Genomic DNA, 14,702 nt, shown 5'->3' on the forward strand with positions numbered 1-14,702 from the left:
AAAGCACAAATTGAAGTTGGCTCACCTGTTGAGGTAAAGGATGCCTTCGCTGTCGACGATCCAGTATCGACCACCTTTACGATGGACCCTTTTTGACGGACCCTTCGATATCGTCCCCCACTGTAAGAGGAGCTCCCGAACGCCCACTGAGCCATTTGTCCCACCATCGACGTCAATGCATACGGTGACATCAACAATTCCGTCAATACTGATAGCAGGCTTTACATTGACATTGATGTTGAATATTCCAATGCCATCAACATCGGTAGTGCTCCCGACCTCCTCGGTGTCGTCCTTCGATACCGTGTTTGGCACCCTTCATCATGCTCTACCAAACTCCATGGGCTACTGTTGTTCCGCAGATGTAGTACTGGCAAGAACAGTACCAGTCTTTTTGATTTCAGAGACTGTCCACTGCTTGTACCATCATCGCCGGCCGAAGCCTTAAACAACTGTGTACTAGCTGTCAGTGGCATGCCTTAAGTAGTGACTCATTTGCCACCCAGTGTCATCAGTTTGGCCAGTCATGCCTCAGCATGGCACCAGATAACATCAGACCAGTGGGTCTTAAGAATTATCAACACTGGTTACGCTATCGAGTTCATAACTTTGCCAAGTATCGAGGGTATAAAGACCACTCACCCGACCCCGGCGCTATGGCAAGAAGTACAAGCTTTGTTGGCAAAAGGTGTGATGGTACTGGTGCAGTGGACAGACCGATTGAGGGGATTCTACTCATGCTATTTCTTCGTCCCCAAAAGGGATGGAGGACTCAGGGCAATTATGGATCTCCGCAACCTAAATCAAGATGTGGATATGCGCAAATTCCATATGACAACATTGCAGGGAATTCTTCCGCTCCTGGCCAAGGAGGAGTGGCTGGCCATGTTAGACCTCAAGGACATGTGCTTTCATATTGAAATTCAGGACAACCACTGGAAGTTCTTGAGATTTGCAATAGGAAATTTAGCATTCCAGTACAGAGATCTGCCCTTTGGCTTATCAACAGTGCCAAGGGTGTTCACAAAGTGCATGTCAGCAATCATAGCTTATCTATGAACGCAAGAGATCACTGTATTTCTGTACCTGGATGATTGGCTCTTGGTACACCGCGACAAGTTGGAATTGAAATCACAGATCCAATACGCCTTATGACTACTGAAAGACTTGGGAGTCCAAGTCAACTGGACCAAATTGAAACTTCAGCTGGCCAGATCAATAGATTTTATAGGAGCCTTCTTGGATACGCAAACGAAAAGAGCTTATTTGCCTCTGGACAGGTACCAGCAAATCTACACACTTGTGTGCTTATTCGAGGATCATCCCCAACAACATGCTGATCAGATCCAAAGACTGCTCAGTTTAATGGCCTCATGCAAAGCTACAGTTCTCTACACTCTGTTGTGAATGCGTAAAATACAGTCGTGGTACCTGCGATCGCTCCGCCTGAACATTGACAGTCAAGGGATGCTGCTGGACATCCCCACATAAGTTCTAAAGTCACTGGGATGATTGAAAGTGAGGGAGAATCTTCTAAATGGGGTTGCTTTCGATCTGCACTATGTCACGACAGATGCCTCTCTGATGGGTTGGGGAGTCCATTGTGGAGCCCATCAAGTTCAGGGTCTGTGGAGAATGCAACAACAAAGAATGCACATCAGTTTCTTAGAACTGATGGCAGCTTACCTGGCACTGAAGTCATTCGCGCCCTTACTTTGAAACATTATTGTGCAGTTACAAATGGACAATACTATGGCGATCACCTATGTAAACTGACAGGGCGGCACAGTGTCATGCTCCCTGTGTGCTCTGAGCACCCAGTTGTGGTATTGGTGCATATCCAATAATGTTTATCTCGTTGCCATCCACATCAAGGGATTGGAGAATGTCTTGGCAGATGACTCAGCAGGAACCAGCAACATCATGAGTGGGAATTGAAGCAAATGTTCCTAGATCGTTTGATAGAAAGATGGGGCATTCCTCAGGTGGATATGTTTGCTTTAACCACAAACAAGAAATTTCTGTGGTTTTGTTTCTGAGTGGGCATTGGGCAAGAATCCCTGGGGAATGCCTTTCAGCACCACTGGGGGAAAGGCCTCCTCTATATGTTCCCCAACCCCTGGTCAACAGGGTGGTAGGCAAGCTGATACAAGACAATGCAAGAGCTGTTTTGGTGGTGCCATGGTGGCCGTGCCAGCCATGGTTTGCGCCGCTATTCAGAATGACAGGGAACAACTATTGTCACCTTCCACTGGACCCCGATCTACTGTCGAGAAATGTGGGAAAATATTATATCCATCCCTTCGGACGTTGCAACTAACGGTGTGGAAGGTTGGCTTTTGAAAAATATCCTTCTGAACTATCGTTGAGCCTCCGTTATGTGAGTAAGTGGAAGTGATTCACAATTTATGTGAGAGAGCATGGATTCCACCTGTTCAAGGCCTCTACAAATCAAGTCTTGTTATACTTAACCATCCTGAAAGAAGCAGTTTTAGCTAATGTGTCTTAGTGGGTCCACCTGGCTGCTATTTTGGCGAAACATAAAGGCTGACAAGGTTATTCTGTCTTTTCACATCCAATGTGCAAGAAGTTCTTGCGGGGTGTTAATGACCTTAACCCCCCAATAAGACACCCAACTGAACAATGGAGACTATCTCTAGTGTTGGCCTCTCTGATGGAAGCCCCTTTTGAACCGCTTTGTGAAGCAAGCCTACGTTAATTAACGCTCAAGACCGTCTTTCTGATTGCTATCGCTACTGCCTGAGGTGTAATTGAACGAGTTCCTTTAAGAGAGGATGCACCGTATACACAATTTTATTCTAACAAAGTGGTTATGCGTACTGACCCCGCTTTCTTACCAAAGGTAGTAACTGACTTCCACTTGAATCAGAACATTGTGCTTCTGTCTTTTTTTCCAGAAGCCTGAAACACAATTAGAGAAAGCATTGCACTCTCTGGATGTAGGAAGGTGCCTTCTGTATTATCTAAAGGGAACAGAACATATAAGACAAACTAAGATGCTCTTCATCTTGTTCAGAGGCAAAAATAAGGGCCTGTCTGTGTCCAGACAAAGACTGTCACACTGGTTAATGGAGCTCATTTTCTTAACATATAAGTTACAGAATCAACAACCTCCCAAACTGATAAAGGCACACTCTGCAAGAGCGTATGCTACTTCCGCTGCGCACTTATCTGGTCTTCGTTTCAAGGACATATGTGCGGCTGCTACATGGTCTACACACTTACCTTTCGTAAAGCACTATGCCTTAGACTTACGCATGGCGGTGGAAGCCAACTTTGGAAGAGAGGTACTCGAGAGTTCTTGAATAGTGGGTGGATCCGTTGCACCCTCCGCCATGGAGGAGAAAGCTGGCTAGTCACCCACTTCTCATGATGACAACGGATCACTTTCAGATAAACAGGTTGCTTACCTGTAACTTATGATCTGGAGGTGATCCGTTGTCAGTCATGACACCCACCCGTACCTCCCCACTGCAGCATTTGAAGGAATGAGACTGACTTCCCTCTTTGGTCACTGGATCGCATGAAGTGTGGATCGTCTAACATCAGATGGATCTGCAAGAAACTAAAACAAAACGGTGCTTGACTGCTGGGAAAAGAAAGGCACGGAGCACGTGCATGGCGGAGAGGGGCGCCAGAGAGGAGCTAATTAATCTATCCAGAGGGTCCCTGCGCAGGTGCAGTAACCCATTTCTCATGACTGACAATGGATCATCTCCAGATCATAAGTTACAGGTAAGCAACCTATTTTTCTCATATGTTGCCTGTTCTTCAATAGAAATATCTTTTTATACCTTGTGTTTAGAAATGCAACCTCTGGGTATCGACTGATGCCAACTTTCCAGAGCATGTCTTCAGTAAGTAAAGACTGATCAATTAATTAATGCCCTGTTTGTGGCTTGTAAAATATAGATGGCAAAGGACAGACAGTGATAACATTTGTGATGCAGTGTTTTTATATGTACTGGTTGGCATCTGGACTAGTGTTGTACTAGCATAATGCTGTTGCACTAGTGCAAGTACATAGCATAGTGATGATGTGCAAAGGAGGGAACAACTGTTTCAGACTAGTTGTGCTAGCAGAAGATGTTGACACACTGCACAATGCTTGGCACAAAGAGTGCTTAACTCCTTGCACATGTCGGGACCCACTTAGACTTCCACCCGGAGGAGTCCCTCTCAGAGGAGGAGAAGTATGCCCTAGCTGAGACCCCCTTAGATCCATTAGATGCTGAGGAAGCATAGCATAGTTACCTCTCCTTCCATCAGTCCCTTGCAGGGGCTCTTATGACCCAGAGCTCCCAGCAAGGCTCGTGACCTACTCCAAGAATCCCCTTCATTACTCCCATAACCTCCAGAGCAAAGGCAGTGCTAAGACTGTGCCAGTAGGGATGTGCACAAAACCGGTTCGCCCGGTTCGGTTCGGATCCGAAACGGGTCCGAACCAGGAGGGGGTGGTTCGGTTTTGGTTTTGTCCGAACCACCCCCTGGTTTGGTTTGGATCCGAACCGGTTTGGACCGGTTCGGATCGGTTCAGACACCTTAAAATTGGTAGGATGGTAGCTGGCACCAGGGGTATAGTACCTGTCAGCCAAACCCCAAAGCAATCGGACACTCGTATGATTTTTAATGAATTTTTGAAAATTATTTTTATTTTTTTCTCATAGGATATAATGGGACCTGAACCAGGCCATTATTCCTTATTGTGGAGCACCCATTGGTGCCAACAACCATGTAAACCCTGAAGCAATCAGACACCCCTATGATGTTTTATGAATATTTGAAATATTTTAAATTATTTTTCTCATAGAGTATAATGGGACCCGAACCAGTTCATATCCCCTATTGTGGAGCACCTAGGGGCACAAAAGCGGGGTGGGTGGTAGACAGACAGGGGTGCCTACCACCCAAAAAATCCCAAGGCAATTGGACACTCCTCTGATTATTGGTGAATTGTTAAACTATTTTTGAATTCCTCATAGAGAATAATGAGGATTGCAGCAAATGTATAGCTTCACGTCAGGGGGAAAGGGGTGTCGTAGAGTGGAGTGTGGTGGGTGGTAGTTCCTAGGGTGGGCAATCGGTTCAGATCCGAACCAGTTCAGATCTGAACCGGTTTGCACATCCCTATGTGCCAGAGGCTTAATGCTCTCAGCTGCTTGGGGACTCCCTATTAATGTCTACTTAGGAGGATGGGGAGGCCAGCTCTGGCACCTGCAGTGCCAGCCTGAAATTTGGGAAGGTGTAGGTTTCTTGGCTGCTTCAAAGTGGTCTCTGTGCTTCACACTCCTGAGCGTTGCACCTGCACAGAAACTACATCAGGAATCTCCTAAAGCTTTTCTCCTCAGCATTTTGGAAGGAGCCCCTTGCCCTTTCCTGGTTTAGTTATGCACCCTCACGCCTCTCACTTAGTCTTTTTTTTTGTCCTCTGTGAGACTCACTTTGTTAGTGCTTCTCACTTTGCTTCTCCGTGTTTTCTGAAAGAGAGAGAGAGTTTAGTTCACCTTCTTCTACTTTTATTTCCTCCTATCTCACTTCTATATAACCCCTTCATTTTGAGCTAACCTTTGCTGGATCAACAGCTCTTTCACTGAGCTGCTGCCCTGCTGCTCCCAGGCACAGAGAGCGCAATGCTTTGCAAAACCTTGTTTGTGTCCTGGAAAAGGTTGTCACAAGTGGTTGTACAACATTGCAGACCCATTCAACTTTGGGCAGCTCCGCAAACTTCTTAAGTGCCCATAGCATCTCATGTTGTGCTAGCGCAATGCTGATCTGGATTTCAGCCAGTAAACCTACTGTACATCCTAACAATATTTCACTTTGTCATGCACAATTTCTTAATCACTTGACACTTTTATTTTTTTCTATAGAAAATCCTGCTTCTATAGAAAATCCTCTTTTTGACTATGATGTCCTTGAAGGTGAATTTGAGTATGATGACTATCACTCAAAACTGGTGGAGACCGCAGGAACAACTGCTGTTTTTGATAGTCCTCACATAAGGACAAATTTTCCAGAGACCTGGATTTGGCATGACATCACAACAAGGTAGAAACTTACACAGGAAGAATCTTTATTATTTCTTGCAATGGAATTTCCAGCATACCTTTGTATAACTTGTCAGTTTTGCATCCTTAGTTTGTATGCATTGATCAATGGAGAATTTGTATGAAAACCTATTGCCATTGATAACTTATGTTATGTCACTTGAGTAAAGCCCTTAGGTGAGAACTAGAAGAGACCTACAGTATGTTTAAACAGGTATTTGGAGTATGTATAGAGGGGGGATTCCAATGAACAGCCCCCCCGCACAATTAAGGGATGCCCAGAGAACATGCTGGGACACCCTCCAGTGACATCAAAGCAGGCATGCTCTCATTCTTAGTATTCTTATCTCTCATTCTTATCATGTGTGCCGCTCAACTGGCCCAGAGTCAGCCCAGCTTTTATGCAGATGTTGGAATAACCTGTTTAACACACAAAGTGGGACAGTGGATGACTCCTTTTATAGACTTTTCATGTATAGGTCTGAGGTGGGTTCAGCAGGTGGCTATTTCAGGGTCATCTGTGATTGCTTTGGGGCTCTCAGGTTTGGGTGACAAAATGAAGTGCTCCTCTTGTTGTGAAGCCTGCTAGACAACCATGAATTAGTTCATATGATGCACCGGCACTAGTGGGTGCGGCTCAGGATTTCATGGCCTCCATGGCAACCATGGGCCTGTCTCAATTGGTATCGGGCCCTACCCACGTGGCGGGACACACTCTGGATCTGGTTTTTGCAGACCGGGAAATAAATGATCTGGAGGTGGGGGAATTTAAGATCACTCCTTTGTCATGGACAGATCATCACCTGGTGGGGTTTAGTTTGACTGCTCCGTCTGCCCGCTGCAGGGGTGGTGGGCCGATTAGGATGGTCCACCCCCCGGAGGCTTATGGATCCGCTTGGATTCCAGATGGCCCTCGGGGAGTTTCCAGTGTCCAGAGCTGGTGACCCTGTCGAGGCCCTGGTTGACCTCTGGAATGGAGAGATGGCCCGGGCTGTTGACACAGTTGCTCCTAAATGCCCTCTCCGGCTTGGTGGAGCCCGATCTGCTTCTTGGTTTTCCTCTGAGCTTAGGGCGATGAAGCAAATCGGACGACAGCTAGAATGACGCTGGAGGAAGAGTCGTCACGAATCCGATCGAACACGGGCTAGAGCCCATTTTAGGGACTATGCCGTGGTGGTGGGGGCGGCGAAGAAATGCTTTTTCTCCGCCTCCATTGTGTCTGCTCAGTGCAGACAAACAGAGCTGTTTCGTGTGGTAAAAACCTTGCTCCACACGTCCCCCCAGACAATGGGGGAGGAGTCATCTACAGCTCTTTGTGATTGGTTTGCCTGTCGCTTTGCAGATAAAGTCGCTAGCATCCGTGCTGACCTGGACTCCAGAGTTTTGGCAGTTCTGGCAGACGTGCCTCTGGTACCATCTGGTCCCGTTGTGTTGGATTCTTTTCAGTTGGTGCGGCCTGAGGATGTGGACAAGATCCTGGGCAGTGTGCGGGCGACTTCGTGCGCTCTTGACCCTTGCCCTTCATGGCTAATAAAAGCTGCCAGGGAGAGGACAGGCAGATGGTTGGAGGTGTTCGTTAATGCTTCATTAAGGGAGGGCAGGATGCCATCGTGCCTTAAGGAGGCAGTGGTAAGACCACTATTAAAAAAGCCCTCCCTTGATCCCTCCAACCTGGACAACTATAGACCTGTGTCTAACCTCCCCTTTTTGGGCAAGGTGATGGAGCGTGTGGTGGCGTCCCAGCTGCAGAGGGTCTTGGATGATACGGATTATCTGGACCCTTTTCAATCTGGCTTCCGCCCCGGGTATGGGACTGAGACTGCCTTGGTCGCTCTAGTGGATGACCTACGCTGGGAACTAGACAGGGGGAGTGCGTCCCTGTTGGTTCTGCTGGACCTCTCGGTGGCGTTCGATACCATCGACCATGGTATCCTTCTGGGCCGCCTCTCGAGTATGGGAATCGGAGGCACTGTGTTGCAGTGGTTCTGGTCCTTTCTTGGGGGGAGGGTCCAGAAGGTGGTGCTGGGGTACTACTGCTCAGCCCTGTGGCCGTTGGCCTGTGGGGTCCCGCAGGGATCGGTCTTGTCCCCCATGCTGTTTAACATTTACATGAAGCCGCTGGGAGAGGTCATCCGGGGACTTGGACTGAGTTGTCAGCAATATGCGGATGACACTCAGCTCTATCTCTCCTTGTCATCTGATCCTAGGGAGGCGGTGGATGTCCTGAATTGGGGGCTGGAGGCCGTCATGGGTTGGATGTGGGCTAACAAACTGAAATTGAATCCAGATAAGACGGAGGTACTGTTGGTCAGTAGGAGAGCCAATCGGGATGAGGCGATTTTACCGGTTCTGGATGGGGTTGCACTCCCCTTGAAGGAGCAAGTACGCAGCTTGGGGGTACTACTGGACCCGGCTCTGCTTTTGGAAGCTCAGGTGGAGGCGGTGGCCAGGGGTGCCTTTGCACGGCTTCGGCTGGTGCGCCAGGTGCGTCCCTTTCTCGAGAAGGCAGATCTGGCCACGGTTACCCACGCCTTAGTCACGTCGCGGCTGGATTACTGTAATGCACTCTACATGGGGCTGCCCTTGAAGAATATCCGGAAACTGCAGCTAGTGCAAAACGCAGCAGCGAGGGTTTTATCCGGAGCTGCCCATTGGGAGCACATCACCCCCATTTTGAAAGAGCTGCACTGGCTGCCAGTTCGTTTCCGGGTCCAATTCAAGGTGCTGGTTTTGACCTTTAAAGCCCTAAACGGTTTGGGCCCGGGGTATTTGAGGGACCGCCTGCTCCCAAGGGTTGCTGCCCGCTTGACGAGGACATCTGAGGGGGCCCTGCTCCAGGTGCCGACAATGAGAGAGGCCCGGCTGTCGTGCACTCGGGACAGGGCCTTCTCTGTTGCTGTTCCTAGACTCTGGAATGCTCTCCCAGTGGCCATTCGTTCCTCGGACTCCATCACGGCTTTTAGAAAGCTTGTAAAGACTTGGCTTTTTACCCAGGCTTTTACATAATTTTACTGCGGCTTCTGTGTGTTTTTATCTGTTGTATTGTTTTTATGGTTGTTTTTATATGTTTTTAGCTTGATGTTTTTATTGCTTTTTATTGTATGTTTTAATTTTTGTAAACCGCCTTGGGGTTGTGTTTTTAACGAAAGGTGGTATAGAAATGTAAAAATAAATAAATAAATAAATAAAATAGTGAAGAGGAAAGTGGCACACCAAGAGCGTACCCATTGTGACATTCTCCATAGACTTCCCTTCTGCTGAAGGGCTTCCCACCAAGTAACTAGTTTGACCAACAACACGCACATGTGACTATATGCAGGTCACTCTTGAAGCGCAATAGTGACAAATAAATAACATGTTTTTAAATGTCGCAGGTAATGGAGGATTATTCATATTTCATTATGCAGGGTTATTTGCTGTGTAGACTCCAGTTCTGAGTGAAAACATAGTAAACAGCTTGGGTCCAGGCTATATAAGAGAGCACCTTCTCTGTCATGAATCCTGTCACCTATTAAGATCATCTGGAGAGATCTGGTTACAGTTGCCACCAGCTCGTTTGGCGACTCAGGACCGGGCCTTCTCTGTGACTACCCTGGGGCTTTGGAATATGCTCCCTGTCAAAATAAGAGCTTCTCTGTTTGCTTTTAGGAAGACCCTCAAGACACACCTGTTTTCTCAGGCTTTTAACTGTAATTGGAAAAAAATTAAATTTTTGCGAAGATTGGGTTTGCGAAGAGAGTGGGCTAAGCCCGCTCTCCCCACAGACAAGCAGTCAGTCTGTTCTGGGCAGTCTCAGTGGCTGCTCTCATGACTGCCGGCTCCGTCATGGAGCCAGCGGGCTGGGGAGTTCGGGGACCATGTGGCCCCCAGAAGCTCCAGCATGCCCTGCGTGAGTGTGCAGGGCATTCAGGAGAAACCTCCAAGCTGGGAGGTTGCTTTTCAGCCTCCTGGTCGAGGGTCTCCTCGTGAGTAGCAGCAGCACGGCGCTGCACCGCGGCAACTCACGAGCAGAAAAACCGGGTTTGCGGAGTGCTCGCTACGCAAACCCTGTTTAACTGCCTGGCTACTTAAGCAGGTGACCCGCTTAAGAACCACCGGGCTTGCAGCTGAGCCTGGTGGTTCTTATGATGGGAGGAAATTGGGCTAGCCTTCGCTAGCCCGATTTCCTCTCATCGTGTAATAGCCTCATGAATTTTTAACTGTTTGTTTTTATCTCATGAGATTGTTTTAACTTTTTATTCTGTTATTTTTTTAAAAAAAACTCTGTTCTATATTTGTTTTGTTTTAAATTGTGTACACCACCTAGAGATGCACATACCAGGTGGAATATACATATGATAGATAGATAGATATCAGGTGGTATATAAATATTATATACCTGTTTGTAAACATGTATTGGACATGTTACTGGATCCCTGGTATACATCCACTGCATGGTTATAAACATCAATTTCTGCTTCATATATACTGTTTGCCACTCCAAAACACACTTGCCTAAGAAAGTATTTATTAACTGTGTAGGAATTGAGAGCTCATCCATAAACTGCTGCAAATCTTCCTTAAGACAATTAATCCAGTTAAGCAAATCACTCATCAAAACACTAAGAAAATGGACTGGATCTACTGAATGTTCAGTGTGTACATTTTTGGAACTATGAGGTGCTTCTGTTTTCTTTCCATCTTCAGTTCTACTGAAACCACAGTGAATGTAACTGTTCCTGATACCATTACTTCCTGGGTCGCCAGTGCTTTTATACTGTCTGAAAACCTTGGACTTGGTGTGATGAAAATGCCTGTTGAGGTAACAAACCATTAGTCAATTCAGGTTTACTTCCAGGACTCTGATTTGTTTCAAAGTCTGTTTATTCCAAATATTTATATCTGTCTCTGTTAGTTGGAAGACTTTCAGAATGGTTTATACTTTAAAGCCTTATAAAATTATAACATGCTACAAAAAGTATATAAAACCAGAAGCATGGTCTCAGAATGAAAATAAATACAGACCCAGATTCAATTTGATCTAAAAAGAGAGCCAAAAGGCCTGGGGAAATAAAGTGGTCTTCACTGAAATGACAGAGTTGTTACCTAGCGAGCCTCCCTGGGAGGAGGATTCCACAGCCAGACACCCCAGCAGAAAAGCCCTTTCCCATGGTACCATTTGACTTCCTTCAAAAGGCATGAGAGTTCTGAAAAGTGCCTCTGAAGAAGATTTTAACAATGGGCAGATTCAGGCAGAAGGTGGCCTTTCAAGTTCCCAAGTCCTAAGCTGTTTAGGATTTCAGAGTTAAAAGTCTTTAAGTGAACAGCAAAGGAAGTGAAGTTCATCTGCAAGATCACAGTGGGCTGGTTTATATAATAGATAAAGCACAGTTTATTGGGGAATTCCTCAAAGCGAGATATTCAGTTAGAAGAATTTTTGACAAGCATGCTGACGACAAAGTTACTTGTCTAGTGTGAAGACCATGAAATTTCTAAATAGTGCATTGGAAAGTGTTGGGGAGGAGTCAGTAGCTCTGTGTGTAGGCATCAATCATGTTTTGAAATTTAGTCAAGAGGAGTTCTGGAACCTAAATTTAGGTTGCTAGATATGAAATTGAAATCCAGGGCTCTTAAAAGTAAAATAAAATGTTATATTAATCATGTACTTGGCTCTGATGTGTTTGGTTTTTATTTTCTAAATAGTAGCCATGGGAGCAGGATCTAGACTGGGACTGCCGTGTTAGGGAAAAGGGACATTTCCCCCCGCCACAGTCCCAGTCTATATTGTAGCCACATCTCAGCAGCAGGGTTAGCAAAAAATAACCCTTCCAATCACTACCTCCTTAACCATTGGAAACCTTGCTATAATAGGCACCCCATTACTAGCCGGATATTATTCAAAAGATACATACATTGAAACAATAAACACCTCCTATCTAAACGCCTGAGCCCTATTACTAATTATTACTGAGTTATTACTCTTACTGAGCCCTAAAACTAATTGCTACTGCACTAACAGCCGGCTATACCATTCACATCTTTTTCTTTGTCCAAATAGGAACCAAACGCTTCACATCACTCACTCCCACTAATTTAAACAACCTAACCCCTTATTAACTCAATCCTCCGATTAGCAGTGGGAAGCATCATATTGGGCCTACTAATTTCACTAACAATCCAATCAATTAAAATCACATTAATAACTATATCTCCTTTAACAAAATTTTCTACACTAATTGTTACAATCCTTGGCTTAATTTTTGCCATAGAACTAGCAACCAAAACAACAACCCTCATACTTCACAAACACAACAAACTTTACCACTTCTCCAACCAACTTGGATTTTTCAACGTGATCACCCACTGCAACCAACCAAAAACATTATTGATTGGACAAAACCTATCAACCCACATTAACGACCTATTATGATATGGAAAAACAGATCCAAAACTAATTACTACACTAAACACCACAATAGCTGACCAAACCTCCTATGCTAATATCCATGGGAGAAAGGCTTATGGACCACAGGGTTACTAACTCTTGATTTCAGTGGTAGAGGCTACGGAAAAACATTTTCTAGTTAGCTATTTTGACTTGCATAAAGATAAAGCAGGTTATAAGGCAGCACCAGGATCCACATCGATCCTGGAGGTTCTCACGGGCTGCCAAGCTTGGGCTTGGCTGCTCGTGAGAACAGCCTTATGGTCTAATTTTTGAATGACTTATATTCTGTTTAAGCTAAGTACCACAAGGGTTCACTGTTGTATAACTTTTGTTTTCCAGTTAGAAGTCTTCCAGCCCTTTTTTGTTTCCTTGAACCTTCCTCCTAGTGTTATGAGAGGAGAGCAGTTTTTACTGGAAGTAAACATCTTCAATTATTTGAGCGAAAGTACAGAGGTAAAATAATGAAAGCTTTATTCATTAGGGTTTTTAAACAAAATTCTATTTTGTAATTGCACTGCTTTTGCTTCTCTCTCTCTCTCCCTTGTCAACTTTGCTGGAGCAGTTTACTAACTTGTTGGAATATATGGATTCACAACAGATGGCCTGCTTCAGACTATTTTCCACAGGGGTCAGAAAAATCTGTGTTCCTCAACCTGTATGAATGAAAACAAACAAACATGATTTTAAAAATATTGTTTTGGCTCCCTCTGAATGAGATTGGACACAAGTAGATTTGTCTGCCTGATTTTGAAGACCTAAGGTCTGTTCTGATTTAACACATTTTCAATATATGTTATATTCCTAAATCATTCAGCTATTGGGTGGTTATGTGGCCTGTTCTCTGTGGGTGGAATGCTTTTAATCCCCACTGACCTTATGAGGTCACTGATGTGATCAGGGGTGTAACGATAGGGGGGGCAGGGGGGCACATGTCCCGGGCGCCACCCCGGCAGGTCACGTGGGGGGTGCCAAAAAGTGGCTTCCCCCCTGCCCCCCTGGATCGCCCCGAGTGGCGGCGTGCGTGCGGCGATGTGGCAGTGGTGAGCGGCGGCGGCGGCGGCTGGCGGCGATGGGCTGCCTGTAGCGTGGCCCGAGCAGCGGCGGATCACCCGCCGAGGAGTTCAGGAAGAGCGACGCCGAGCCTGCCTTCTGGCCCGGCATCACTTCTCAACTGCGCAGACGCGCCTGCGCAGTTCACAGAATGAACTGCGGAGGTGCGTCTGCGCAGTTGGGAAGCAACGCCAGGCCAGAAGGCAGGCCTGGCGTTGCTCTGCTTGAACTCCTCGGCGGGCGATCCGCCGCCGCTCGGGCCACGCTACAGGCAGCCCATCGCCGCCAGCCAGCCACCGCCGCACTCGGCGGGCGACCCCGGCGAGCTCCGCGGACATCCGCATCTGAGGGATGGCGCCGTCACGCTGCGGGCGGACAGCAGGGCTCCGAGGAACCCGCCAGGAGCAGGTAGAGTCAGCCGTCTCCTAGCGAGGCTCAGCCTCAGTCCTGGATGTCTTGGCATCATCATATATTTGAGCAGTTGCCCTGGTTTGTGTGAGAGGGATAGAAGATCTTTTAAAAATATATTGCTAGAGTATTTTCCTTTTTAATATTGCAACATGGATGACTGTATCTGATCTAGACAACAGCACTGGACAGCTGGAAGATGTGTGTTTGTGTATTTACCAGAATTTCTTCAGCTCCTTCTGCACAACAGAATTTCCCCTTAATGTTTCTTAAAACAACTATCCATAAAGTATAATGTAGTATGTATCATCATTCATTGCATCATAATTCTGATGTTTGAGATACAAGCCAACTTCACAGGGTTGTTGTGAGGAAAAAACACATGTGTGTCAGTCAGATGTATGTTGGGGGGGTGGCGGGGGGGGGGGGCGCAATTTCAGTGCTTGTCCCGGGCGCCGTTTTCCCTAGTTACGCCTCTGGATGTGATCAAATATTTCTTTTTGTCAGTGAGACTTGCTCACTCATATGTTCTTTTGTTCTTGGTGTGTTGAGCTTGAACTCTCGGCTTTCTTCTGTCCTTTTATTCACCTCATAGTGTTGTATCTTTCTCCTTGTTGGCCAGCAATCTGTAGTTGTCACATCTGTGTGAAATTCTTTTGTATCCTCTGATAAGCAATATGGCAAAAACAACTGGAAGTTTGTGAGAGTGCAGTAGTATGAACTGGTGTTGCCTATAATAGAAAAACATT

General features: G+C 46.2%; 1 protein-coding gene across 1 annotated transcript in view; it reads left to right on the forward strand.

Moving 5' to 3' along the window:
* Positions 1 to 14,702, forward strand: part of CD109 (CD109 molecule) — a 135,868-nt gene that overhangs the window by 78,634 nt on the left and 42,532 nt on the right. The window contains exons 17-20 of the mRNA XM_053280308.1: positions 3,827 to 3,878; positions 5,892 to 6,069; positions 10,755 to 10,869; positions 12,835 to 12,948. Coding sequence (XP_053136283.1) covers positions 3,827 to 3,878; positions 5,892 to 6,069; positions 10,755 to 10,869; positions 12,835 to 12,948 — 459 coding nt within the window. The remainder of the gene's footprint in view (positions 1 to 3,826; positions 3,879 to 5,891; positions 6,070 to 10,754; positions 10,870 to 12,834; positions 12,949 to 14,702) is intronic.

This window comes from Hemicordylus capensis, chromosome 1 (genome assembly GCF_027244095.1).
Source record: "Hemicordylus capensis ecotype Gifberg chromosome 1, rHemCap1.1.pri, whole genome shotgun sequence".
In the NCBI taxonomy this organism is placed as follows: domain Eukaryota; kingdom Metazoa; phylum Chordata; class Lepidosauria; order Squamata; family Cordylidae; genus Hemicordylus; species Hemicordylus capensis.